At 49.9% G+C, this 25,656-nt stretch overlaps 2 protein-coding genes across 2 annotated transcripts in view; one reads left to right on the top strand and one right to left on the bottom strand.

The window, feature by feature from the left end:
• Positions 1 to 25,656, bottom strand: part of LOC119455273 (uncharacterized) — a 191,245-nt gene that overhangs the window by 59,494 nt on the left and 106,095 nt on the right. Inside the window, exons 6-7 of the mRNA XM_037716676.2 lie at positions 19,224 to 19,291; positions 1,780 to 1,881 (exon numbers count right to left, since the gene is read on the bottom strand). Of these exons, the coding sequence (XP_037572604.2) occupies positions 1,780 to 1,881; positions 19,224 to 19,291 (170 nt within the window). The remainder of the gene's footprint in view (positions 1 to 1,779; positions 1,882 to 19,223; positions 19,292 to 25,656) is intronic.
• The window catches only part of LOC119456414 (putative deoxyribonuclease TATDN2), a 362,817-nt gene that overhangs the window by 332,530 nt on the left and 4,631 nt on the right, over positions 1 to 25,656 (top strand). The window lies entirely within an intron of this gene.

Below are 25,656 nucleotides of genomic sequence, written 5' to 3'. Positions count from 1 at the left end.
CAGTTGATCAGTAAGAGTGCCTCGCTTCTGGCCGCCTTCAAATCTATTGTTTCGGTTTAAGAAGCACACTACTTCATTATTTGGCCACTGACGCCATGTTTGCAATTCATTTAAACAACGTGCGGTGCTGTAGCATTACAGTCAAACTTCATTGTAATGAAACGTTATGTAACGAAGTTATTGAAATTCCCCTTGTAATCCCCATATAGACTTTCAGTGCAGTACATGCAATAATGGATATAACGAAGTAATTCTGGCTGCAACTTCATTATAACGATGTATTGCTGTAAACTTATCGCCATTATCTAACCCAGCAGTACGCTCATCTGGTGACGTTCTGTTCCTTCGTTTCTTTACTGCCGTTGCCATGGTGCAGCAGGTACGACCGCATTTCTGTTGTTACTCACTCAGTGGTAAAAGTAGTTAAATAAATAAATAATAATAAATAAATAAATAAATAAATAAATAAATAAATAAATAAATAAATAAATAAATAAATATTTATTTAGTTTGCTATGGGGCTATATGTACAAATAAATTTCGCAGGAAGCTAGACAATGCATAAGTGGGTTACATGATGAATAAAAATCCTTGAACAAAATTAATGCGTTCGTGAGGCACTTGGGCATTCCCGTTTTCAGCCAGCTCACTTCGTAATTCTTTTCAAAAGAGGCTTTGCGATTAATGAGAAAAAAAAATTCTGATCCCGACTTCGTCGTCCAGTGTTGAAGACTTTCCTTCTTTTATTTGTAACTTAATTCAGGCGGGCTTGCTCATACATAAATCCCACTATGCGTGGCAGTATATAAAAATGGATCTTCTTCAGTTGCAGAATACGCAAAGTTCATTCAGAAATAGATAGCTTGTGAACCAGTAACTTATGCGTCCCATATGCGTCGAATGACAAGTTTCTGCTAGCATAAAGCTGATTGTTTTCAGAGCGCATCTCTTAGGCGCCCGTTTCTGCGGCGAGCGTCGGCGTCACTTGTAACCGAGCGAACGCGAACAGCGAAAGATGAGAGCGAACGCGGCGCGCAGCGGGGGTGAAAAAAGCGGCGACAGCGAGGAGGAGGGAAGCGGAGGGGGTATGGCGAAAGCGTGACAAGAAAAGCGTAGTGCTGCGACGATGGCTACGAGGTGGCGCCAAAGTAGCGCACGTCGTCTGGTAGGTCTGTCGGCGGCGGCTGCTGTGAATCAAGCCCACGCGTCACCTACGCACTGGCCCCACGCGCTGGCTCTCGCGATCTCCAGATTAGCGTGGCAGTCGCTCCACACTTCGCGCCGTTTGCAACGTGCCGCACGGGACCGAATGTAGGCGCCGGCCAATACATCGCGAAATGAAAACACGTATAGAGCTGCGCTCAAATGTCGCATCAGGCAATATCGTAATGGTCGGTGACTTCTTTCGTTACGTGCGGTTGCTTTTGTGTGTGTGTGTGTTCGCATGGGTTGCCACAGTGCTTACGCGTATAATGAAACAAATTAAAATAAGCATGGAGGCCCTTTTTATGCAGACGCTGCAACAGCAACTTGGGAAATGCATTGTCAGTAAGCCACCGCTTATAGTCGTCAGGTAGGTTTGTACTTAACGTCCATGAGTACATGTTACCACTATACCACTATACGAGTATACGCGAGTTACCACTATACGAGTACACGCGTATTTTGCTTTCCATTACTTCTGTCTTTCATTCTTCTGTTTCAGCGATGCTCATCTTGAAGAAAAAAAGAGTGTTTCGTTATCGGGCAAACGTCTCGGATGTTCAATTCGGTGTGTACCGTTGTGTCAGTCTCCTCGGCGATGGTCCTCTCACGTGACCGCCGCCTGAAGTTCTGGTTGGGTGACGGGTTACCGACTCCTTTGCCCCACGGACTGTAGCGCTGCAAACAAGGAAACTGGGATGAATCTTCGGAGCGGAACAGCTGCCAAGTGACCGTCAGAATATTGTCATGCGATGGTAGCGACGTTGCTCAGACCTTAGAGTTTCGTGATAAGATTACTAGAGGGGCCTCCTCTGACGCTGCCATCGCTCGGCTACCATGGGAATAATATTTAGTGAATGAATTTGTCTCATATTGGAGCTTGGGGTTGCAGACGTTCTTTTGGCTTTATTTACTATGCTTTACATGCCTTTATTGGCCCACATTCTAACGCGATAGCGTTAAGGGCCTCGTGTCGCAGAAAATCCGGCGTCGGCGTTGGCGTAAGCGCCCAGCATCGTTGGGAGAAATGATCATGCCGAACCACATCATCCCGAGAACCACCCCGACTGGGCAGGCCCTTCACGTGGCGCAAGGCGTTAGTGAAAAAAAAAAATTGAATTTCTCAAAGTAAAATCCATCAGAAAAATCGTAAAGGACGACTTAACCACATCCTGTAGACCTGATAGCTTCGTATTGTAATTTGAAAATACGAGAAAAAAGCCTAATAAGCAGCCAGTGACCTTTAAATGCTATCGCGTTCCCCTATTAAAGCCGAAGCTTAAACGTCCTCCAAATTTTGAAGCAATCCTGCTTTTTCTCAACGCAAAGGCATGACGACTCTGCCCACAGGCATAACCATTGGAATTGTGGCACTTAGAATTCATGATAACACACTGCAGCGTGACTGCACGAGGACAGAGAAGAAATTGACTTACACACAGACCTACTTTCATGCACAAATTCTTATTTTCGCACGTAATCGTTATATATACATAATCGGGCAATCGAAAACAAAAAAATAATATCCACATTTAGAGGCACACATCAAGGAACCGACAAGTGTCAAAAAGCATAATTACAAGTTGCTAGGTAAAGGGTTACCGCGACAAGAAACCGCAGCTTTTTTGATTGCGCCATCGAAGGCATGCTCACATACCTTGCTTTCATTTTTATAGAGAAGCTGCCTGTTAAGGGCTAGGTTCCCCAGGAACGTGTCCGCGTGTAGAAAAAACTATCATCATTAGCATAAGATTTGTCTCCATGTGCGTGGCGGTTTCCCACCAGTTGTGCCTCAGCACAGGCGTCAAAGCGGATGACGGACGGTCCATTGTTATACCCCTCGCCACCGCCGATGCTCTTTCACAAGTGTCGTGATACTCGGCCGCGGCACGTCGCACCATCCGTTGGGACCCTTTGTCTCGTGACGCAGAGATCGCGCTAGCGCTGTTATCAGCAGTTGCCCGTTGGACTCGCTATGAGACGAACGCTCGTTTGACCACATATTCCAGGATCCTGACGATGCCCTGCAGTCTGCCGCGGCTATGAACGCTGTGGCTCATACGCTAGTCTATGACGATGGGGAGGACTTTATTTATTTATTTATTTATTTATTTATTTATTTATTTATTTATTTATTTATTTATTTATTTATTTATTTATTTATTTATTTATTTATTTATTTATTTATTTGTACATACAGCAGCGAAATAAGCGCTATAGCAGGAGTGGGTTAACAAAGGGAAATATGATATACAAAGCAAAATACCATACAGCGACAAGGATGATGTGCTAAGACCATACACCTTGGATGGCGGATACAAAACTTTGGGATGGGCATGAGCGAATAGACCCGGTAAGGGATTCCAGTCTTCTGTGGAACGAGGGAAGAAGCTGAATTTAAACATGTTAGTGCGTGCAAAGTAGAGCAGCAAGTTTAAGTTCTGATGTCGTCTCGTCGATGACTCTGGCGCAAGGCTGGTATAGTCGTTTTTGTTGAAAGTCTAACCGAAGAGTTGACGATGCTGTGCAAAAAACCTAATGATGCGATGCGGCCACGTGAATAGAGCGAAGTTAAATTGAAAGAACGAATTGCCGAACAGGGTGAAAAGTCGCGATAATAACGGTGACATATAAAACAGCTTTTTTCTAAATTGCTTCCAGTCTGTTAACCTCACACTGCTTCTATAAGGGTGGTTCCAAACGACAGATGCGTAGTCAACAATAGGACGGATTAGTGATTTATATAACAATAGCGTAGTATCTTTTGGAGAGTTGGATAGCGTACGACGCAGGTAATCTAATTTTCTTAGTGCTTTATTACATATGTAATCAATCTGTTTTTACCATGACATGTTATGCGTAAAAATGACACCGAGATACATATACTCAGATGCCCTACCCACGGCTCGGTTATTGAAGAAGTAATGGAAAAGAGAAGGAGAAGATTTGTTACAGAAGGACATAAGGACGGTTTTATCAAAATTAATGTTCATCTGCCAGGTATTGCACCAACTAACCTAGCAAATGACTCCTGGAGGAGGTAGTGATCATCAGAACAGTCAATCACTTCATATAAAACACAGTCGTCGGTGTAAAGACGAATTTTAGAAGAGATGTTTACAGGAAAATCATTTATGTAGATTAAGAACAGCAGTGACCTAAGAACGGAGCCCTGGGGCACTCCAGATGTCACATGAATAGCAGAAGAGTTAGTCGAGCTGTAGAAACAAATTGGGAGCGAAGTGAGAGAAAGCTAGAAATCCATTTAACCAGCTGAGGATTATTTAGTACAGCAAGAAGTTTGGCAAGGAGTTTATAATGTAATAATGTGTCAAATACTTTCGAGAAATCTATAAAAATACCGTCAACCTGGTTGCCAACATCAAGGTTAAGGAAAATCTCATGCGTAAACTCAACTAACTGCGTTGTCGTACTAAAACCATGCCTAAACCCATGCTGTACGTTAGATAGTAGGTTATGCGATTCCAGAAAAAGCATGATGCGTTTATGAATGATGCGTTCCAAGAATTTGCATGACTGTGATGTCAATAAAATTGGTCTGTAGTTTGACAAAGACGGCTTATGACCAGATTTATAAAGCGGAAGAACTTTAGCTAACTTCCATGAGGAAGGAACAGTGGCAGATGATAAAGATTTGTTATATATGACCGTCAGATATCTTGATGACCACAAGAAATATCGAACCAAGAATGCAGTCCGGTCCGATGCATTTCTTGGTATCCAAGTTTAATATAAGGTTAAGAATACCTTCATTGATTATGCCAATGTCACCTGATTGCTTCAGAACCAACTAAATTGGTTAGAGAAGGAATGTAGTTGTTATCGGGAAGAGACACGCACTGCAAATACTTGTTGAAAGCATCTGATATTACTGACGGATCGCTGATGACGTCATTATCAATTTTGAAATAAGTGGGTGAAGCATCGTGAGGTACAATCGAAGACCAAAATTTACGAGTGTTATTTCTTAACAGATCAGGCAGTTGAAACCGAAAAAAGAAATCTTTAGCTGGTTTGCAGCTTAAAGTTAAGTTCATTCTTGGCCTTGTGAAACCTTTCCAGGGTTTTGGGATCGTGGCTTCGTTTAGAACGCTTAAGTCTACGGACACGACGAGATAAATGCAATGTGTCGCGAGTGATCCAGGGAAGGTTAGCATTACGTTTCTTAGTTTTAAAGTGCACAAATCGTTTGGTACATGACTTGACAAGCTCTTCAAAGTATTTAACTAGGCAATTTACATCCTGACTGTCAGACAGAGAACAAAAAGTACCGAAATGATCAGCTAAAAGATCAGTAATGGAACAGCAAACGCACTACTTGGCCATAGCCCCGGGCGAAAGAAAGACGCCGGTGTCATAGCTTTTTGACGAACATACCGAAGAGGCTCTATATAGTCAATAACGATAATATATGAATTCATTATAGCGATATTCACTATAGCAGACCCACCACAGTCACAGCTTCGCTGGCTTCCATCTTCACAGTAGCAGAAGGGCTGTGATGTTTTTTATTCCATAAGCCTCAGAAATTTCTCTTGTTCCACTTTGGGCCTGGTTCAAAATAGCTTTTTTAAAGACCAGGACGCAGCCACGCTCCCGTCAATACATGCCAATTCAGCTAAGTGGACTGTAATAACTTTGTGGCACTATAAATGACGCTGATTTAGCCTCTGAATAATACAGCGGCCTGCATCAAGATGTCTCAACCACATAAGCGGTTGTCAGACCGCCATACGCACGCTCGCACGACAATGGCATTGAATAAACAACATTTTCTATGCAATTCACAAATTGCGTGCGGCACCTCGTGATACAGGTGGTCGTCTCTTTTTGTCCGAGTTGACCTACGAGGGCCAGCCAAAGAAAACCGAAAATGTGAAGCAAGAAAGCGAAGGATTTCGCCAGTAGCCTGTACGTTGGCAGACATGTACCTAACAGTGCGCCGGATGTTCACCAGGTGGCAGCGACGCGCAGGCGCAGAAACATCGGCACAGGAACAGTGTAAAATTGGCCGCCCCACTAGGAACTTGCACCATCGAGGAAGAGCTTTCTGTTATTCGGTTTCTGCATAGTGAAGGTGGGAAGCCTCTCGAAATTCATCGCAGAATGAAGGTCTAGTATGAAGATTTAATTTGTGTCACAACGTCCCATGAATGGAGTCACAGATTCACAAACGGTGTGACATCCGTGGCCGATGCTTCTCGTCCGGGTCAGGTACACCCCTTTGTGACTCCAGAAAACATTGCAGCCGTTGAAGCCATCATGATGGAAAACCACCGGACGACGCTATATGACATTGAAGCGAGTGTGAGTGTCAGGGAGCGGCATAGTTTCGAGTCATCGACACGCCGATTAACGGCCGCCAAAAACGTCGTGTTCTCACGGTGTGGCATATAGTTTCGAGATAGCAACACGCCGATTAACGGGCGCCAAAAACGTCGTGTTCTCACGGTGTGGCATATAGTTTCGAGATAGCGACACGCCGATTAATGGGCGTCAAAAAACGTCGTGGTCCCATGGTGCGGCATATCATTTCGAGAGAGCGACACGCCGATTAACGGCCCCAAGTGTGTGCGTGTGAGTCCGTGTGGTGCAGTGCGGGGGCGCGACCTCGGACAGCGAGGGGTGAATAAACCGTTCCCTCGCCCCAGATTAAAAGGGGCATGGGCAAGGCTTTTGGGAGGAGTCAAGTTTCATGTTTATTTGACTCATGAAATAAGTAGGTGAACTCTACATACCTGCAGTTCCACGACATAGGGAACTAGGGAAAGGAGAGGCTATTTCAGCACAGGTTATGGCCTCTGCAAATGAGTCTAGAAGCTGAACCTATAATCTGCTGAGAAACCGTCAAGGAGCTAGTGCCGTCCAGTATCGCCTGGGCCGCCTTGCCGCGTCGGAACTCCAAGTAACTAGTTGACGTACGACACGTCAAACCAGCGTCTTCAACGAAGCTTCAAGTTAGCTCAACGTGCTTGAGGGGAGTCGTCAGATCTAGACTCCCGGGAAACCCAGCCCACTAATCGCATCCACCTCAACAAGATCGGCCTGCCAGCATTCTTGGGGAAAGCTCTGCGCGCCGACTTCACGGTTTATGGACTTGCTGCTGCTGACCGGCCATGCGTATGACATCATTTGTTTCTATGAACTTTGTTTTCGGTTGAACTTTGTTTAGTGAACTACTGTTAAGTGTATTCTTGTATGATTGATCCACGCCCCGTTTCATTTTTATTCTATTGTTAATTGATCATCCTATTTCTTTGTCGTCATCATTTTGCTATATTAAGTTCAGGTGTGTTAGTTTGTCTAGTGTGCTTTTTATTTTAATTATTCGTGTATATTTACCAGCCAATAAATATCTTGTTTTTTGTTTACTCCCGACTGACTCTTTTCACTGAGTTCGCTTGAGTACAGAACGACCAACCAGCTTGTATACCCCGTCGATCAACTTCGCGTTGACGACAAACAGGTGACAGCCGTGACAGTAAGCATCATTCATGGTTCGGCATACTACATTGCGCATGATGTGTTCGGATTCCACTAAGTGCCTGCAAGATGAGTGCACCGGCAGCTGACTCCTGGATCGAAACAGCGATGTGTGAACAACTTCTGCGGCACGTTGATCAAGCGGGGATGCCTTCCTTGGAAGAATCGTCACCGGGGACGAAATCTGGGTTCACTACCACCGACCAGAAACGAAGAGAGTGAGTAAGGAATAACGCCATCACTCGTCACCCAAACCAAAGAAGTTCCGAACACAGCTATCATTAGGGAAGGTTGTGCTGACTCCCTTTTGGGACGACACGGGCATCATCTTGGAGCCCTACACGTCAAGAGGGCCCGCTATCACTAGTAAATCATACTCTGGCCTCCTAAAAAATAATCTTCGTCCTGCAATCAAATCGAAACGCCGTGGATTGGTGTATGCTGGTGTTCTGTTGCAACACGATAATGCACGGCCCCATATACGGCCCATGCAACAGTTGCGACAATAACAGACTTGAAGTTTGAGTGTATTCCACATCCACCACACTCACCATACCCTGCCCCGAGCGACTTCCATATGTTCGAACCACTGAAAGACGCCCTGGGCGGCAAGAAGTTTCCTTCTGATGAAGAGGTACGGCACGCGGTGCACGAGTGGTTGCGCGCACTCCCACGGGAATTATTTTCTACGTGAGTACATACACTTTGTAAGCGCTGGCAAACTTGCGTTGAGCGTAAAAGAGATTATGTGGAAAAGTAAAACAGCTTTGTGCCGCGAGTGTACTATTAACAATTAAAAAAAATGCCAGGCCTGCGCGGCACACACAGCACAGTCACAGCGTAAGCTAGACGAGTTTCGGCAACACTATACCTAGTAATTTGAGTACTACCTAGTAACGCGCTTTGGACGCCGTCACGCGCGCAAGCCGACGCGTTCCATCGCCGATGGCTAGCGCCGTTCGGCCCAGCCAAGCGGCCGACAATGCAACTACGGCTGTCACATGGCTCCTATTGCAACGCGCCCGACGCGCGTGTAAGCCGACACGTTCCATCGCCGATGGCTAGCGCCGTTCGGCCCAGCCAAACATGCCCTTGCGTGGCTCAGTGGTAGAGTATCCGCCTCCCACGCAGCGGACCTGGGTCAATGCCTCCTTTACTAGATGCCCGCCGCGTCGCTCGCTTTCCCATTGGGGCGGTAGTTCAGCATAAATAACGTGAGGCGGCGCTCGTTGCCTTTTCAACTTCCGGTGGCGGCGGCAGCGGTGGCCGAAGACTTCCGCAGGCGCTTCGATAGCACCTGTCGACTCCGAGACGGTAACAGGTGCTATGGTAATCTCGGAGGCCGCAGCACGTGATCTAGGTTGCAGACTTGCGCCACAAGCGGCGCTCGTTGCCTTATCGCGGAGACGAAAAAAGGGAGAGGGCGCGGAACCGGGTTTATCGGACCACGCGGCAGGCATATAGTAAAGGAGGCATTGCCTGGGTTCGACCCCGGCGGAGAGCGGGTACTTTTTTTTTTGCATGCGATAGCGGCTACGAAGCGGCGGCGGCGGCATCATCGCGACCCGAAGCGGCTATTGGAAGGAGCCCATAACAGCTTACGCCGTAAAAAAGACATTTGCGGTTTTCATTTGGCTGACCCTCGTACTTGCAGAAAACCTTCAGTCATTCAGGAGCAGAAAGAACTACGTACACTCCGGGCGTTCTCGCTATCCTTATTCAGGTTATGCGATATGCTATGAATGTAAGATGCTATGCTATGTATGCAACTTTCTTTGATCCGCAGTGCTATTTCACTAATTCGAATTGGCCCTGAACTTGGTACTAGCCCTCCGCTACCGAGGTAAACAGTCGCAAGCGGCAAACATAATCGACAAGACGCTTGGCCTGGCCGCACAAACTTGTTTCAACCTTGTGGTCGCATGACTTCATTAGTAATTATGAAGGCAATATTGTATTACATCGCATTTTATCAGTTTCGAGTTTGCTGATAAAAAAAAAATGTGGTTGATCCCTCTTATATAGGAATCGGTATAGAACACGAAAGTGAAACGTGTCTTCACAGAAGTAGTGTAATGTTTATTGCACATTGATATATAATGTCTATTGGTGTTTTGTGGCTAAAGCGCCCTTAGGCGTTGATGCACCCACGCTGACGCCTGGTGGCACGTCTCCTCCATCACGACTACCAACGTCGATGACCATGAGCAACCGTCGTGCATATGGAAGCTGCACTACGCTGCACACGCTAGCACAACGCGAAAGACGAAGCACGTAACTGACACACTAATACAACGCGCAAGACAAAGCACGTAACTGAATCGTCACCGAGTCAAATCAGCGCGTACAGCGCGTCGTAATTGCAGCCTCCGCGATCAACTTCAGAAACATTTTCAGAGCTAATTGCGGAGGCCACGCTCCGCTGTGCTGAGTACGGTGAACACCACCTAGTAGTGTTTCTGCGAGAACGCGTTGGTAGTGCTTCTTGATGCCAGCGTCCCTTCGAATGCTGGCATCGAGGCGTCGTAGTGCTGAGACCACCGAAGCGTTCACTGTCGGTGCGCGTTAGTGTCATAATGCAGTACTTCTCTTTTCTGCTCGTAGGCGGCGGCACCGCCCCGAGCAAGAGCGCGGGTACACGGAGGAGTGTTAGATATATAAGGCGCGTCTGTGTACCTCTCTGCAAATGCGTTTGTGGCGCAATGGGTTAAACGCTCGGCGATCTATCGTCGCGGACCGAGAGGTCGTGGGTTCGATTTCCAAATTTTGCATGTTTGTGGATCTTTTTCTTTTGGTTTCTTTCTTTGTATTATGTTCGTGTATGTTCGCGTGACGTATTTCCGTGACGGAAATACGTCAGTGAAGTCTTGGTGGACCCCGGCATAAAACACTTTCGTGTTAAAATGCCAGCACTGGCTTATTGCCAATAGACTTTCCAACCTGAACTAGGCGGCGCTACGGACGCTACTGAGCAGCGCCGGCCGCGGGAGCAAATGAAGAAATCGCCAGGCAGCGCGGTTGCGTAGGCGTGTTGTGTACGGGAGCACGGTCTGCGAGATAGTGTCTCCCGTGAATTTGTTCACACAAGCCTACCATGCGTGTCGTACGGAACGGCATTCCTGGAACTAGTTCGTTTGGAGAGGAACGGAGGAACGGAGTCGGTGGAACTGTAACAGCAGAGGGAACGGCGTTACTTTGTAAACGTTTCACGGCATTCAACAGACGCACGCACGCACGTACGCAGCACATCACGCAGGGCGGACAGCGTGACGCACAAACTACTACCGCTTGCCTGTGACATGACTATGGTGCATTTTAGATGCGAAGCATCTTATGCTCGGGGCTATGTCACTCCCTCCCTACCTCCCTCCATCCATCCAACCGCCATGCGTCCACACCCCTACTGCGCATGTGCATCCTCCTCCCCCTCCTCTCCTCTCCTTGTCTCCTCTCCTCTTGGCATTCCTCCTCTCCTCTCCGAAGCTCCTTGCCTCGCCGGATTGCGCAACGAATGGCAACACCTGCGGCTCCGCGCGCGATAATGCGAAGCAGCTTAGGTTAGAGGCGCGGCGGTAGGCGCCCCAGAGGCACCGGCAACAGTCACCAACGCCGCGCGCGTTCGGTGCGAACGCGGGCAAAACGCCGACGTCGTCGACAACAGTTCTGCGCGTTGCTGGTGCTGCTGCATGTCCAAGTTTATACAGCTGATAAAACTACCTTGAGTCGACCCCATGGCTGCTTCGCATACTACTCAGGGTTCCCCTACGGGAAGATGGTGTAATTTTTTTTCGCGAGTTCTCCGTTATATTTAACAGCGTAAGTTGTTATGGGCTCATTCCAATAGCCGTTTCTGTTCGCGATGATGCCGCCGCCGCCCCGTAGCCGCTATCGCGGGAAATGCGAAAACAAGTACCCGCTCTCCGCCGGGATCAAGCCCAGGCCCGCTGCGTGGGAGTGGGATACTTTACCACTAAACCACGAAAGTGCTTGCTATCAAGCAGAAATAAATTCCCTTTATACGAGCCCTGCGCCTCTGTGCCTGCGCGCTAGGCAGGCGCGCAGGCGCAGACGACCTGAGCCTCCGCCAGTATGGTGGCGCCACCTAGTTAACGTGCCTGCAACCGCCGCGTGAGACGAGGCGTGCAATCAACGCTATCCTGATGTTAGATGTGCGCCACGTATTCTGGGTACCTTTGGGCAGCCCCGAACTCAACGACCAAACCCTGGCCGTCCAGAGTGCCCGCGATTGGGCGGTCAAGCTCGGCTTGCCGGTCCCTACGTGGGACTAGCCGGGTGGCGCGGGGTGTCTCCTGCGTCTTCTCTGGACCTCAATAAAGTTATTTCACTCACTCACCTCTTCGGTACACGTTATGGCCTCTCCTCGAAAGGTACGAACCGCTGCTGAAGAAGCAAATCGTAGAGCTACGTGCGCGGCTACAACCAGGCCTCATCGGGCTCAGCAGACTTCTTTGCAGAGAGCATTGCAACCGCAGCTCGCCGTCGCCGGGTGGACAGTTCAGATCGTTTTCGTAAAAATCGAGGCGATCGAAGACACTTTGCCGCGAAGACCTTGTTGTGCGTGGTGCCGAAATTGGAGCTACTCTTGCGCCGCTCAACCAGCTTACGCTGTGACTTTTTTTATGACTATGCTTCAAGATTGCCGCGTGACGCTCCCTCCTGTCATTTCTTTCCTCCATGCCGGCTTGCCGCAGAGAAACGATGACATCAGGATCGCAACGCCACTCGAGGGACGGCGGCGGATGGAAACTTTCCAGTCCTCCCCTGACTGACATTCGTCATGACCCCATCGATCATGACCTATGACCCTAGCGTAAAGATCCGCAAGTGCTTCGGTGGAACGGATCTTCAACATTGCCAATGAAATGCCGACGAAAAAAACGGGTTCGTCTGTCGTACACCGACATCGAGATGCAACTCTTGTTTAGTTAAAATGAGGGACTTTTACTAAGGTGCGAATGCGTATTATGGACATTTTCTTTCCACTCATGCTGCAATATTGAATTACCATTAATTAAACGCCTATGTATTTTTCCTTCGATGCGGTTTCTTGTACAAGAAACTTAATTATATTGGTGCATGTGAGTAACTTTCTATTCGCACATCTCAATCGCAGTATCCTGAGTGCGCATTTGAAGTCCAAAGTGGAAGGTGCCATATGTGTGGCCCTTGTAATAGACGAGCGCCAAAGTTGCAGTTATACCTGCTGGAGTACGTGCGGTGCTCCCTGAAAAAAGTTCGTCTAGGAGCGTTTCGTTGGATTCGTTTTATCTCCAGATAATCTGCTGTTGGCGATGTTCAAATTCGTATAATATACGTAATTCGATGTGAGTTTTAAATTGCTCACTTTATTTCGCCTGAGGATTACCCGACACTATATGTTAATTTTAAAAATCAAATGTAACGTTAATGTAACGACACGTTCCAATGTTCGAAGTGTAATTGGAACGCGTTCCTTTCGCATTAAAGGAACTTGTAACGGGAACTCAGTTCAACATTGGGAAGGAACGAGGAACGAACTTTCGTTCCGGTTTTAGAGGAACGTGTACCATGCATTGTCACAACAGCCTCAAAAACACAACGGGCCGACATCCGGCCGTGAAATTCTACGTTTTTCTGGCAGCTAGGTACTGCAAAAAATAAAGGATACAAGCGTGCACAACTCCTGTTGTTGACAGAATCAAGGAAGGCGCGCTTGTTCGCTTTCGCATGCCAAGTTATTTAATGTTTTCGCATACAAAATCTTTATATGTCGAGCAGTCAGTCGAGGGGTTCATTATTATGTAACTGGGGTTCATAATTAAAGGGACACTGGGGCTCGTTGCCTGTGCTGGGTGCAACCGCCGAGCGTCGGCAGGGGCGGCCGCTTCGCGCAGGTGCATCGAGTGGCGTAATGTGATACGATATCATCATCATCATCATCATCATCATCTTCTTCTTCTTCTTCTTCTTCTTCTTCTTCTTCTTCTTCTTCTTCTTCATTAGCCTATATTTATGTCCACTGCATACGATAGCACTGCATGGCAAAAACGGAAACGAAGAAAGAGGCAAAGGATTCGTCAAAGACTAAAATAAAGCGTGAAGAAACACGCAAAGAAAGCCGCCTAACAAGTACGAAGAGAGCCAATTTTTACCATCGCGTACCGCGAAACAATGAATGTGACGTCTCGGAGGTGTCTAAACCCATGGCGAATATATACCTCGATAACTCAGGCACTTTAGAGCGCTGTCGAGTCCAATCCGGATCGGGTGCTTCTACACGGGCACTTCTCGACCACTAGTTTGCACGATCCGGATCCAGCAGATCATGATCGTCGGCACCGTAGTGCCGAGTGAACTCTACCAACTCGATTTGGATTGTTGGACCGTGCAACAGCTAGCATTCTTGGTCGTGATCGAGAAATTTGATCCGTGTCGGGCTCGATCGCAATCGAAAGTGCCCGTGTTGCACCGGTATCAAAGAACGACCGAGAGCCGAAGTAATTCAAACCGCCGCGTGCAACACAACTCGCGGAGTCAAGATGGCAAACATTACAGTCCGCATTCCTTTTAGTAATGACCTGCCTAATCATGCACCTGTGGCAAAGCGCTCAACGGCTTGCAACTTGCTACTACCGAAAGCGTTACCGATCAAGCGTGTGGTGTCAAACAAACACGAGAAAGCACAATGTGCGTCGCACGCCCAATTCAGCCGACGCTCAATGCGTCACCCAAAGCATGTCGAAGTATAGCTGCATCGATATTCTCGTGACGAGAGAACTGTCATGACTGACCCACAAGGCGAAGCAACAACACTGCCGCGAATAATAGCAAACATTTTCTGAAAATGCAACCTTGCGCATTCCGACTTACTTGATTCTGCGTACGGCGGTTATCCATGCCTGCCTGCGTTTCTTTTCATATTATTTACCCGGGAAACTGTAGAACTTGACAGGTGGCTGGAGGTGGCCCCGGGCTTTTTGTCACTGTTGTGGCAGTTCACCACGCAACAGTACAGGATACCTTGGCTACCCGAGCGCCGAACAATCTCGGAACAACGGTGACGCGAGAGCAATGTCGCAAATATCGCGGCCATCCTTGAGCGCCTCACCGTGCCGGCGATCTGATACATGGTGACGCGGCGCTCAGCCAGGGGAAGGAGTGGCGCTGGCGTCTGTCGGCAAATTTGTGACTGGGAGCCATATATCGCCTCGTAGCTCCACAAAACACTTCGCGAGGTAAAGTGCAATCCTAAATAAAAAAATTACACCATCTTCCCGTAGGGGAAGCCTGAGTAGTATGCGAAGCAGCCATGGGGTAGACTCAAGTTCCCATTAGTTTTCAGATCGGCCTGTCGCCGCTGCCGTTTCGTGGCAGCGGCTCGAGGCCTCTTCTCCGCGGCGCTGTCCACGGCGCCAACACTGGCGTTGACGCTGGCGCTGTCCGTGGCACTCATCGCGGCGTTGCGGGAGGAGAATGAGAGGACGAAGTGAATGATGATGAGTGGGCCAAGCACCGGGGGATCATTCGGGCAAAACACCGGAACCGGAAGCGTAACCGGATGTGGAAGCGGAACCGGAAGCAGAAGCCGGATTCCGGTTCCGGCTTCCGGAAGCCGGAGCTTGGCGTACATATATATACATATATTCTTAGTTTGTGGAGCGATTTGTCTGGTTAATTCCGATAACGAATAAGACTCTAGCCTATTAAATAGGTGTGAAGTACCCAGCACCTCCACCACTTGTGACGGCACAATAAGGGCGGACCTTTATTGAGCCCGAGAGTCGACACGGCGAAGAAGGGCGGCGTCCACAACCAGCCTGAACAGCCTTCGACACAGTCCACGCTGATGATGATGCGCCCACACGCGCAATGAAGGTGAGGGGCACACGCATGATGATGATAATGTACAGATGATGAAGAAGTGCACAATAAATGCCCACAATATACATACAAGGAGAGGAGGGGGAGGAGGATGCGCAGTGCGGGTGTGGGCGCCGCACGGCGGATGGAGGGAGGGAGTGACATAGCCCCGACCATAAGCTGCTCCGCATCTAAAATTCCTAAGTCACCCTGGTAGACAGAAATTTCGAGGGGGGGGGGGGGGCACGCGCCTCGCCTGCCCCCACTCTAGCTACGCGCCTGTAGCTGGCTAGTAGGAGGCAGGTTCTAACTGTCGCCCGCCCGCCTATCTAATCCCCTACCGTAGTTTCCCCGAAAACAACTGCTACACGAAAAGGAAACTCTCCTACGCACCAGACGAGCATGCATACTTCGGTGCAGTTGCGACCTCTCTGGTGGGCTTACTCGCGGCGAATAAGTGCCCCACTTTGGTGTGTCCGCCCTCATTGTTTTTTTTTTCTGGGGGCTTTAATGGTTTCCGCAGCACCGCGTCGCATATGGGTCCCCATGCCCGCATTGTGCCACCTCCGTTAATGCAGTGAGAGTGACGCACTTGCTTTGGTCGCGCCCGGGGCTACAGCAAGCACGTCTGCGGCACCTCAGAGCAGCCGGTCTTCGTCCGGGACGCCCTCCTGACTTGCAACGTGAGATACTTGGGTCATTATACCGGCCATTTCTAGAGTATTGTAAGTTGTATTATGCCCCAGGACAACTTTTCCAATAATAATGACAGAAAAGAAAACGATAACTGCGATTACCTACGCTTTTAACAGCGGAGCTGTTCTTAGTCGAGCCTTCGCCGTCTGTCCGGCGTCACGCAGGTCACGGGACCAGGAGAGGGCGAGAGCCTCGCCGGGGAGGGCAGGTTGCGGGACCAGCAGAGGAGGAGACGTGCGCTGGGGGAGGAGGCGACCAATGACAGGGCGCGCTTGACGCGAGGATGAGAGGCGATGGGTACAAGAGAAGGTGTTTCTGTGCAGCGTGCCCTTTCGGACAACAAAAGTGCATCGCAGCTGGGCTGCGATGCGACTATGGGAGGACCACGAGAGGTGCGTACTCCTGAGGAAGAGGCTGCCGACCGCGAGGGTCAGCGAGAGTCGGATCGTGAACCGGCTCGTCGCTAGCTCTCATTACTGGCGCGCAAAAAAGGGGCGGCGCAACTTGCACGCGAAAAAAGGCACGCCAAAACACAGAGATCTCATGCGAAATAAAAAAATTCACAGCATATCCACGGGGTGGATGATGATGAGTGGGCGAAGCTCCGGAGAGAATCATCGGATATCCCGCTTAAGGGGACGCTAGCACAAACGCGTTAGAAACGTGCAGTACTCTCTAGTAAGGGGGAGCGGCCACAGCGTCTTACACAGTCATTTACACATGCCGGAACGTGCACCGCGTTTGCCGACGCCATCACATGACTACCGAGAGAGTATACCCCCCGTATTCATAAACGCTCCTCGACTTGAACTTGACTTGCCACCGCTTTGGGCAGCGCGTTCGAAACGCGTTGAAGGTAAGGCGGAGAGGCCACAGCGTCTTACACCAGCTTCTTACACGGGCCGTAACGCGCTAGCACAAACGCATTAGAAACGCGCTAGAAACGCGGCCTTTCGTTAATGTTGGGTATTTATTGCCATCGTGGTGCGTGTGTCCATGTCCGCTTCGTGGCGTAGTGGGCTAACGCCGCGCGCTCGGAAGCGAGGGGTCCCTGGTTCGATTCCGCGCTACGGACACAACTTCGGAATTTTTTTTCTCATTTTTCTCAGACTGGTTACACACTACTACTACGACGACGACGACGGGGACGAACGGGTGCCGCTATAAGGAACTTCGTCCCTAAAAACACACTGACAGAACCGCAAATATGTAGCAGCATCAACGAGAGAACGCGCAGAGCTGCTGCCGACGCCGTCCGCATTTCCCCGCGTTCGCACCGAACGCGCACGGTGTCCGTGACTGCAGCCGATGCCTTTGGCGGCGGCTCGGCAGGTTTCGACTAGAGAACTAGACACCCGTCGAGTAGCGTCGGAAGTCGCTGCCTCTTCTCCCCTCGCAACGTTTCAGTATAATATAAGTTCCTGTTGCATATCTGTGTTTACTTGTGCTTACGCAACTGCATCACGCGCAACATGCACATGTAACACTTGGTGTAACTAACACAGCTTCGCTGTTTGACCATGTTGGGGGAGTGGAAGGGGCGGTGATTTTTTTTTTTTTTTTTGAGGCCTGCCAAGTTATTTTTCATGCATGCCTTGCAACACTTTTGTATTAAATGACGTGGCTGGCAGTATGAGCGTATTAGCAGATAAAAAAGTTGTCGCAGTTTCACCTGAAAGGCGAAGCATCAATTGCGATAGCAAATTTGAAGAGAGCTATACGGAGTAATGATAGCAGCTTTATCAGCTGTATAAACTTGGACATGCAGCAGCACCGGCAACACGCAGAACTGTTGTCGACGCCGCCGGCGTTTTGCCCGCGTTCGCTCAAAATGCGTGCGGCGTTGGTGACTGTTGCCGGAGCCTCTGATATAAATAGGCACTTGGTGCCGCAGCTAAACATCGCCTGCCTTCCCTGCCCCTCCCCCACAGCCTTTCGCGCGTCGCAAGAAGGTACGTTTACTCTACATATATGGTGATTGTAGAGGAGGAAAGAGACGCCTACTTCTGCAGCCCTTAAGGGAGCACAGCGCAGAACGCGCGTTTGTTCTCCGCCGTGCGTTCACTCCCCGTGAAAGCGCGCGTCCCTCGCGCTCTTTCACTCGCACATACAGCGTTCGGCGGCGCGCGGCGACGATTTCATCTCCATTGACGTCATACGGAACCTCACGGCGACGGCGACGGCGACGGCGACGGCAACGGCGACGGCGACGCCGACGGCAGAAATCTGCTTTTGAGTGTCCATATAATTGCTATCGCAATAAAATTATCACTTATTGATGAGTGCGAACCTTATCACCCCCGCATCTTGTGAACACCGCAGGTCTATAGCTCTCTAAGCGATATCATTTACCCCTGTCCTGCGCCAACCAATTCCATTCTATACCTGTACATTTCCTAATCTAATAACATCGGTTACCGGTGTTAGGATATAGGTTATGAGCCACTGGTTACAGGGATTACGTGACCTGCTCACTTCGCATTTTCGTACTCAATTCCAACAATAATATCAGCTGCACCCGTGTGCCTCTTAATTCTTAGTGTCATGTTCCTGTCTTTAATGTTCTTCTTTCTGAGGTTGTACGTGCCAGAACCAGTTATGATTACGAGGCACGCCGTAGTGGAGGGCTCCGGGTTAATTTTGACCACCTGGGGTTCTTTAACGTGCACTACAACGCAAGCACACGGGCGTTTTTGCATTTCGCCTTCATCGAAATGCAGCCGCCGCGGGTGGGATTCGATCCCGCGATCTCGTGCTCAGCAGCGCAACGCTGGCGGGTTGTCTTTAATGTTACGGGCATCAATTTCTGTTCATTTATATTTTTCACTGATATATATGCGTTGTTGGGACAAGCACATTAAATTTTATACCCTCCGTGGTTTACTTATTTTTTTTTGCTATGCAAACTAAAAATCCAGAAAAATGGCACTTAACAAAGGAAGAAACGAAACGGATCAAACCTCGATCTCTTCAATGGACGACGCCGCCGAGGGTCTCCTGCTCCCGGATGCCATGGCCATCCTAGACTCTGCGGAAGATTTAAAGACGCCTTCTGAGAGCTTGTTACAGTACTTTCCCGAACTTTTTAAAGACTACTGCAAACGTAATACAACTCACAAAGAGCTGCATCTTATTCAGCTCGTTTGCAGACAGAAAGTGCAGTGTTTTACTTCCCAAAGCAACGCTTTGAGAGACAGTTGCAAAGGTTTCGGGGTTACATTTGACCATTTGACCATTTGTGGTTCTTAAGTTTGCACCTCTGAGCTAAACTTGCATCTTAGGTTCACACCTGCTTCTCAGAGCATTTGGAATTTCGTCCCATTTAGAGGAGAAATACAGAACTGCTTGTTAAAGAAGCACAGTTTCCTGAAAAAGGCGGCAGATCCCACACCCTATGGGAGTCGATGTTATGCGAATCGGTGTGCGGGGAGCCTACCAAATTAACGAAAAGACCATGAAAGCACCAAGATGTAGGCGGCTGTTTCATGACCTACATGACACGCCTGTCATAACATTGATGTCATGCCTTATCACATTTATGTTCGTCATACACTCTTGTCAAACTATGTCAGTTTTGGTACATACCAAGTTAGCCAAACGACCATGAGCTGTTTTATGCCCTACATGACACGCATGTCATGACATTCATGTCATGGCCTACCATTTATGTTCTCGTCATACACTCTTGTGATATTATGCCAAATTTGGTACATACCAATTTAACGAAACGACATTTGAGAGCACCAAGACGCAGGCGGCTGTTTCACGACCTACATGACACGCATGTCATAACAGTGATGTCATGGCTTATCATTTATGTTCGTCATACACTCTTGTCATACTATGCCAATTTTGGTACACAGCAAGATAACGAAACGACCATGGGCTGTTTCATGACCTAGATTACACACATATCATGATCTACCATTTATGTTCGTGATTCACTCATGTCATACTATGCCAATTTTGGTACATACCAAGTTAACGAAACGACCATGAGAGCAACAAGACGTAGGCGGCTGTTTCATGACCTACATGACACGCATGTCATGATATTCATATTGTTACGTGGACGCAAACACAACAGCAAAATGTATTTACAGTATATTTATAAGGTGATCAAGCGTTCAACCATATGGCCGAGAGCGCGCGCCAGATCATCAGCGTCTTCTTCATCGACGCTCCTCTTGGGAAATAGTACCGTGACATGACCCCCAGCTGTTCAAGCACCGTCACGGTGCTTGCTATAATGCGGGCGAGTGGTAAGGTTTAAGACGGGATACGTGAACAACGTCAGTAGGGGCTGAAACGGTTGGAAAAGAAGACTCGAGCGGGCCAATCTCACACATGACGTCTGTTGCACTGCGTAAGACACGGTAGGTTTCGGAGTACCGCGAAAGCAATTCTTCGGAGAATCCAACACGCCGAGTTGGAGTCCATTGAAGCACAAGGGCACCTGGAGTATAGATAACGTCGCGATGACGGGAGTCATAGCGGTGCTTCTGGTGGCCTTGCGATGTAGTAAGGTGATGGCGAGCAATTTGGCGTGCCTCATCAGCTCGGGAAATGGCATCACGAACGTATTCAGTTGGCAAATGGACGGAATCGGGGATGATAGTGTCAAAAGGTAACTTTGGGCCGCGGCCAAACATAAGATAAGACGGTGAAAAAAATGTCGCAGTTTCGCCCGAAAGGCGAAGCATCGATTGCGATAGCAAATTAGTAGAGAGCTATTCGGAGGAGGGATAGCAGTTTTATCGGCTGCATAAACTTGGACATATTGGCTTACTAACTGAATTACCAATCGTGGTGTCAGCGCGCACAAGCAAACATGAATAGATAACACTGAATGATCGCGGCCAACGACTGTCAAAACGCTGGCAGCAAGCGTAGGTTCGCGTGGTCTATCGCTTCAACGGAAACTGAGCGGCGAATGCACAGCGCATACAAAGGTCAGAGCCGTGTGGAGATAAGGGACGGTGCGGGCGACCGGCCCGGCCCGGTCGCCCGCACACAGAGAAGTTGTTGGCAGAGAAGCTGCCCCTCCCCTCCCCCCTCCTTCCCGCGCTGCCTTCCCGCGCTGCCTTCCCGCTTGCTTTCGCGTGGGAGATTCAGTGGCAAGATACGCCTTTGGTGCCGGAGCACAGCGCCGCCCCGCCTCCCTCCCTCCCATACCACCACGGCCTTTCGCGCGACGGTCGCGTTTGCTTTCCGCCGTGCGTTCGCTCTCCGTGATAGCGCGCGGGGGAGTTCGCCCTCCGTGATAGCACGCGTCCCCCACGCGCTTTCGCTCGCGCATACGGCGCGCGGCGACGATTTTATCGCCCTTGGAATCTATACGGAACCTCACGGCGACGGCGACGGCGACGACGACGGCGACGCCAACGGCAGAAATCCGGTTGAAGTGTCCATATAATTGCTATCGCAATAAAACCAGCAGCATCATGACGGGAGGAATTGTAGGCGAATGCAACAAAGGGCAACGCAACATCCCAGTCTTGATGGTCAGAGGAGACATACATAAAAAGCATGTTAGCGTCCGGTTGAAGCGCTCAGTCAAGTCGTTGTTTTGTAGGTGGTGAGCCGTCGTAAATTTGTGTTTTGTCGCGCAGGAGCGAAGCAGGTCATCGATAACTTTGGAGAGAAAGTAGCGGCCACGGTCGGTGAGGTGTTGGCAAGGGGCTCCATGATGTAAGATTACATCATGTAGCAGGAAATCAGCGACGTCCGTAGCACAACTAGTAGGAAGAGCGCATGTAATTGCGTATCGGGTGGTGTGGCCAGTAGCAACGGCAATTCATTTGTTTCCAGACGTAGAGGCTGGGAAAGAACCGAGGAGGTCAAGGCCAACTCGGAAGAAGGGGTCAGATAGGACGTCAAGGGGCTGAAGGAGGCCAGCAGGAGGCTTAGGTGGTTTCTTTCGGCATTGGGCAGGGTTCACAAGCAGCTACCTAGCGACGAACGGAGCGGTAAAGACTGGGCCAAAAGAAGCGACGCCGAACGCGGTCGTAGCTCCTGGAAATTCAAGGTGACCAGTGGTCGGGGCGTCATGTAGCTGGCCGAGAACGCTCAAGCGCAGATGCGTAGGAACGACGAGCGACAGTTCGCGTCCGTCCAGGGGGTGTTGTAGCGATATAATGTACCATCTATAAGCACGAAGCGGCGTAGGGAAGGATCGGGTGCTGCAGAATCCAGCTTCTGAATAAGCTCACTTAAAATGGGATCACGGCGCTGTTCATCACGGATGTGGCTTAAAGCGGCGAGCGAGAGTACACATGCAGGCGGGTCATCGGATGCTTCAGGCTGATCCACGGGATTGCGGGACAAACCGTCAGCGTCCCGGTACAATCGGCCAGATTTATAAGGAACAGAGTAAGTGTATTCTTGGAGCCGAAGCGCCCAGCGATCAAGACGCCCAGTGGGATCCTTAAGCGACGAAAGCCAGCAAAGTGCGTGGTGATCGGTAGTGATGGTGAAATGCTGGCCATGTAAGCAGGGGCTGATTTGCCCACCACCCAAACGAGAACAAGACACTCCCGTTCCGTAATAGAATAGTTTTGTTTGGCTAGAGAAATGAGACGGCTGGCATAGGCGATAACACGGGCGTGCCCATTCTGATGCTGGACTAAAACAGTGCCGATTCCGTAACCGCTGGCATCGGTGCGGAGTTCTGTTGGAGCGGAGCTGCCGAAATGAGCCAGGACAGGTGGTGTAGTGAGCGACGTGATGAGGGTAGAGAAGGCGGCAGCCTGTGCAGCACCCAAAAAAAAAAAACGAGATGCCTTTCTTCAGTAAATTAGAGAGACGGTGCGACTTCCGCGAAAGTCTTAACAAAACGGCGGAAGTAGGAGCACAGTCCCAGAAAGCTACGAACTTCCTTTCTGCAAGTCAGAACGGGGAACTGTTGTACAGCTCGAACTTTGTCAGGGTCGGGGCGAACACTGGTTGAGTCGACGAGATGACCGAGCATGAGACGTTGCTGAAGTCCGAAGTGGCACTTAGATGAATTAAGTTGCAGGCCGGCTTTGCAAAACACAGAAAGGATGGGAGAAGGTCGGTCGAGATGCGTTTCAGCTGTCGGTGAAAATACAATGACGTCATCAAGATAACACAGGCAAATGGACCATTGAAAACCGTGTACGAGGGTGTCCATCATGCGTTCGAAGGTGGCCGGGCGTTGCATAAGCCGAAAGGCATGACTTTAAACTGATAAAGGCCGTCAGGGGTAACAAAAGCGGTCTTCTCTCGGTCCATGTCATCGACGGCCATCTGTCAGTACCCTGACCGAACGTTGACTGAAGAAAAATGCTTTGCGCCGTGAAGGCAATCCAGGGGATGGTCTATGCGTGGGAGCGGGTACACGTCTTTTTATTGCGATAGCAATTATATGGACACTCAAAAGCAGATTTCTGCCGTCGCCGTCGCCGTCGCCGTTGCCGTCGCCGTCGCCGTCGCCGTGAGGTTCCGTATGACGTCAATGGAGATGAAATCGTCGCCGCGCGCCGCCGAACGCTGTATGTGCGAGTGAAAGAGCGCGAGGGACGCGCGCTTTCACGGGGAGTGAACGCACGGCGGAGAACAAACGCGCGTTCTGCGCTGTGCTCCCTTAAGGGCTGCAGAAGTAGGCGTCTCTTTCCTCCTCTACAATCACCATATATGTAGAGTAAACGTACCTTCTTGCGACGCGCGAAAGGCTGTGGGGGAGGGGCAGGGAAGGCAGGCGATGTTTAGCTGCGGCACCAAGTGCCTATTTATATCAGAGGCTCCGGCAACAGTCACCAACGCCGCACGCATTTTGAGCGAACGCGGGCAAAACGCCGGCGGCGTCGACAACAGTTCTGCGTGTTGCCGGTGCTGCTGCATGTCCAAGTTTATACAGCTGATAAAGCTGCTATCATTACTCCGTATAGCTCTCTTCAAATTTGCTATCGCAATTGATGCTTCGCCTTTCAGGTGAAACTGCGACAACTTTTTTGTGATCTTGTTAAGATGCCGATAGTCCACGCAAAAACTCCAACTGTCGGCTTTCTTTTTAAAAAGAACCACAGGAGAAGACGAAGGTCTGCAAGACGGCTCGCACGCCTGTGCGCACGGGGGGGGGGGGGGGGGGGGGACCGCCGCCCCCTCTAATCATATCTAGGGGGGGGGGGGGGCAAGTTGTCCCCATATTTTTTCTCAGTCGCGCCGGCGCGCAAGGCAAAAAAAATCACAGCATATCCACGGGGTGAATGATGATGAGTGGGCGAAGCTCCGGAGGGAATCATCGGATCTCCCGCTTAAGGGGACGCTAGCACAAACGCGTTAGAGACGTGCAGTACTCTCTAGTAAGCGGGAGCGGCCACAGCGTCTTACGCAGCCATTTACACATGCCGGAACGTGCACCGCGTTTGCCGACGCCATCACATGACTGCTGAGAGAGAATACCCCCCCGTATTCATAAACGCTCCTCGACTTGAACTTGACTTGCCACCGCCTTGGGCAGCGCGTTCGAAACGCGTTGAAGGTAAGGCCGAGAGGCCACAGCGTCTTACACCAGCTTCTTACACGGGCCGTAACGCGCTAGCACAAACGCGTTAGAAACGCGCTAGAAACGCGGCCTTTCGTTAATGTTGGGTATTTATTGCCATCGTGGTACTTCTGTCTAGTGTGCTTCGTGGCGTAGTGGGCTAACGCCGCGCGCTCGGAAACGAGGGGTCCCTGGTTCGATTCCGCGCTACGGACACAACTTCGGAATTTTTTTTCTCATTTTCTCAGACTGGTTACACACTACTACTACGACGAGGGACGAACGGGTGCCGCTTTAAGGAGCTTCGCCCCTAAAACAACCATAAAAAGACGGCGCGACGCAGCGCCAGGCGACAACCCGTCTAGGGCCAGCCGTCGGCAAAAAACCCTCCTCGCCCCTGGAAACGGGCCGCCGCGTCGGGCTTCTAGAGTACTATCGAATGATCCCGAAAGAAAATCATCACGTGACGCCGAGTGACGCCACCCCGGATGGAAGGTGCCAGTGAAGTCTAGAACGTTCGCTAGCTTCCACTGTGCTGCACGCTAAAGAAGACACAAGAACCTTCTGGAGGCCGGGCGCGAGGGTATAAAAGGGTGGAGCGGCGGGGTGCAGTCAGCCTCTCCATGATGTGTAAGCCGCGTTGAAGTCAGCCGCAGAGATGGCGAACTTCGTTGAAGGGTGAGTCATTCGGTCGGTCGAAGAAGACGTGTTTGGTGGATGCTTGGTGTCAGTCGATCTGGAAGAAACGAGTGACGACGTCGTGGGAGCTGCGACGACTTTGAAGAGCGCCTCCTGGAAGAGTGGCATTCGGGACCGACGACGAAGGGAACGGCGATCAGCGCTGGAGTTTGCGTGAGTGTTTCCTGGAAGAGAAACATTCGAGTTAC

This window comes from Dermacentor silvarum, chromosome 6, assembly GCF_013339745.2.
Source record: "Dermacentor silvarum isolate Dsil-2018 chromosome 6, BIME_Dsil_1.4, whole genome shotgun sequence".
Classification (NCBI taxonomy): Eukaryota; Metazoa; Arthropoda; class Arachnida; order Ixodida; family Ixodidae; genus Dermacentor; species Dermacentor silvarum.
This window is presented reverse-complemented; position numbering and strand designations above follow the sequence as displayed.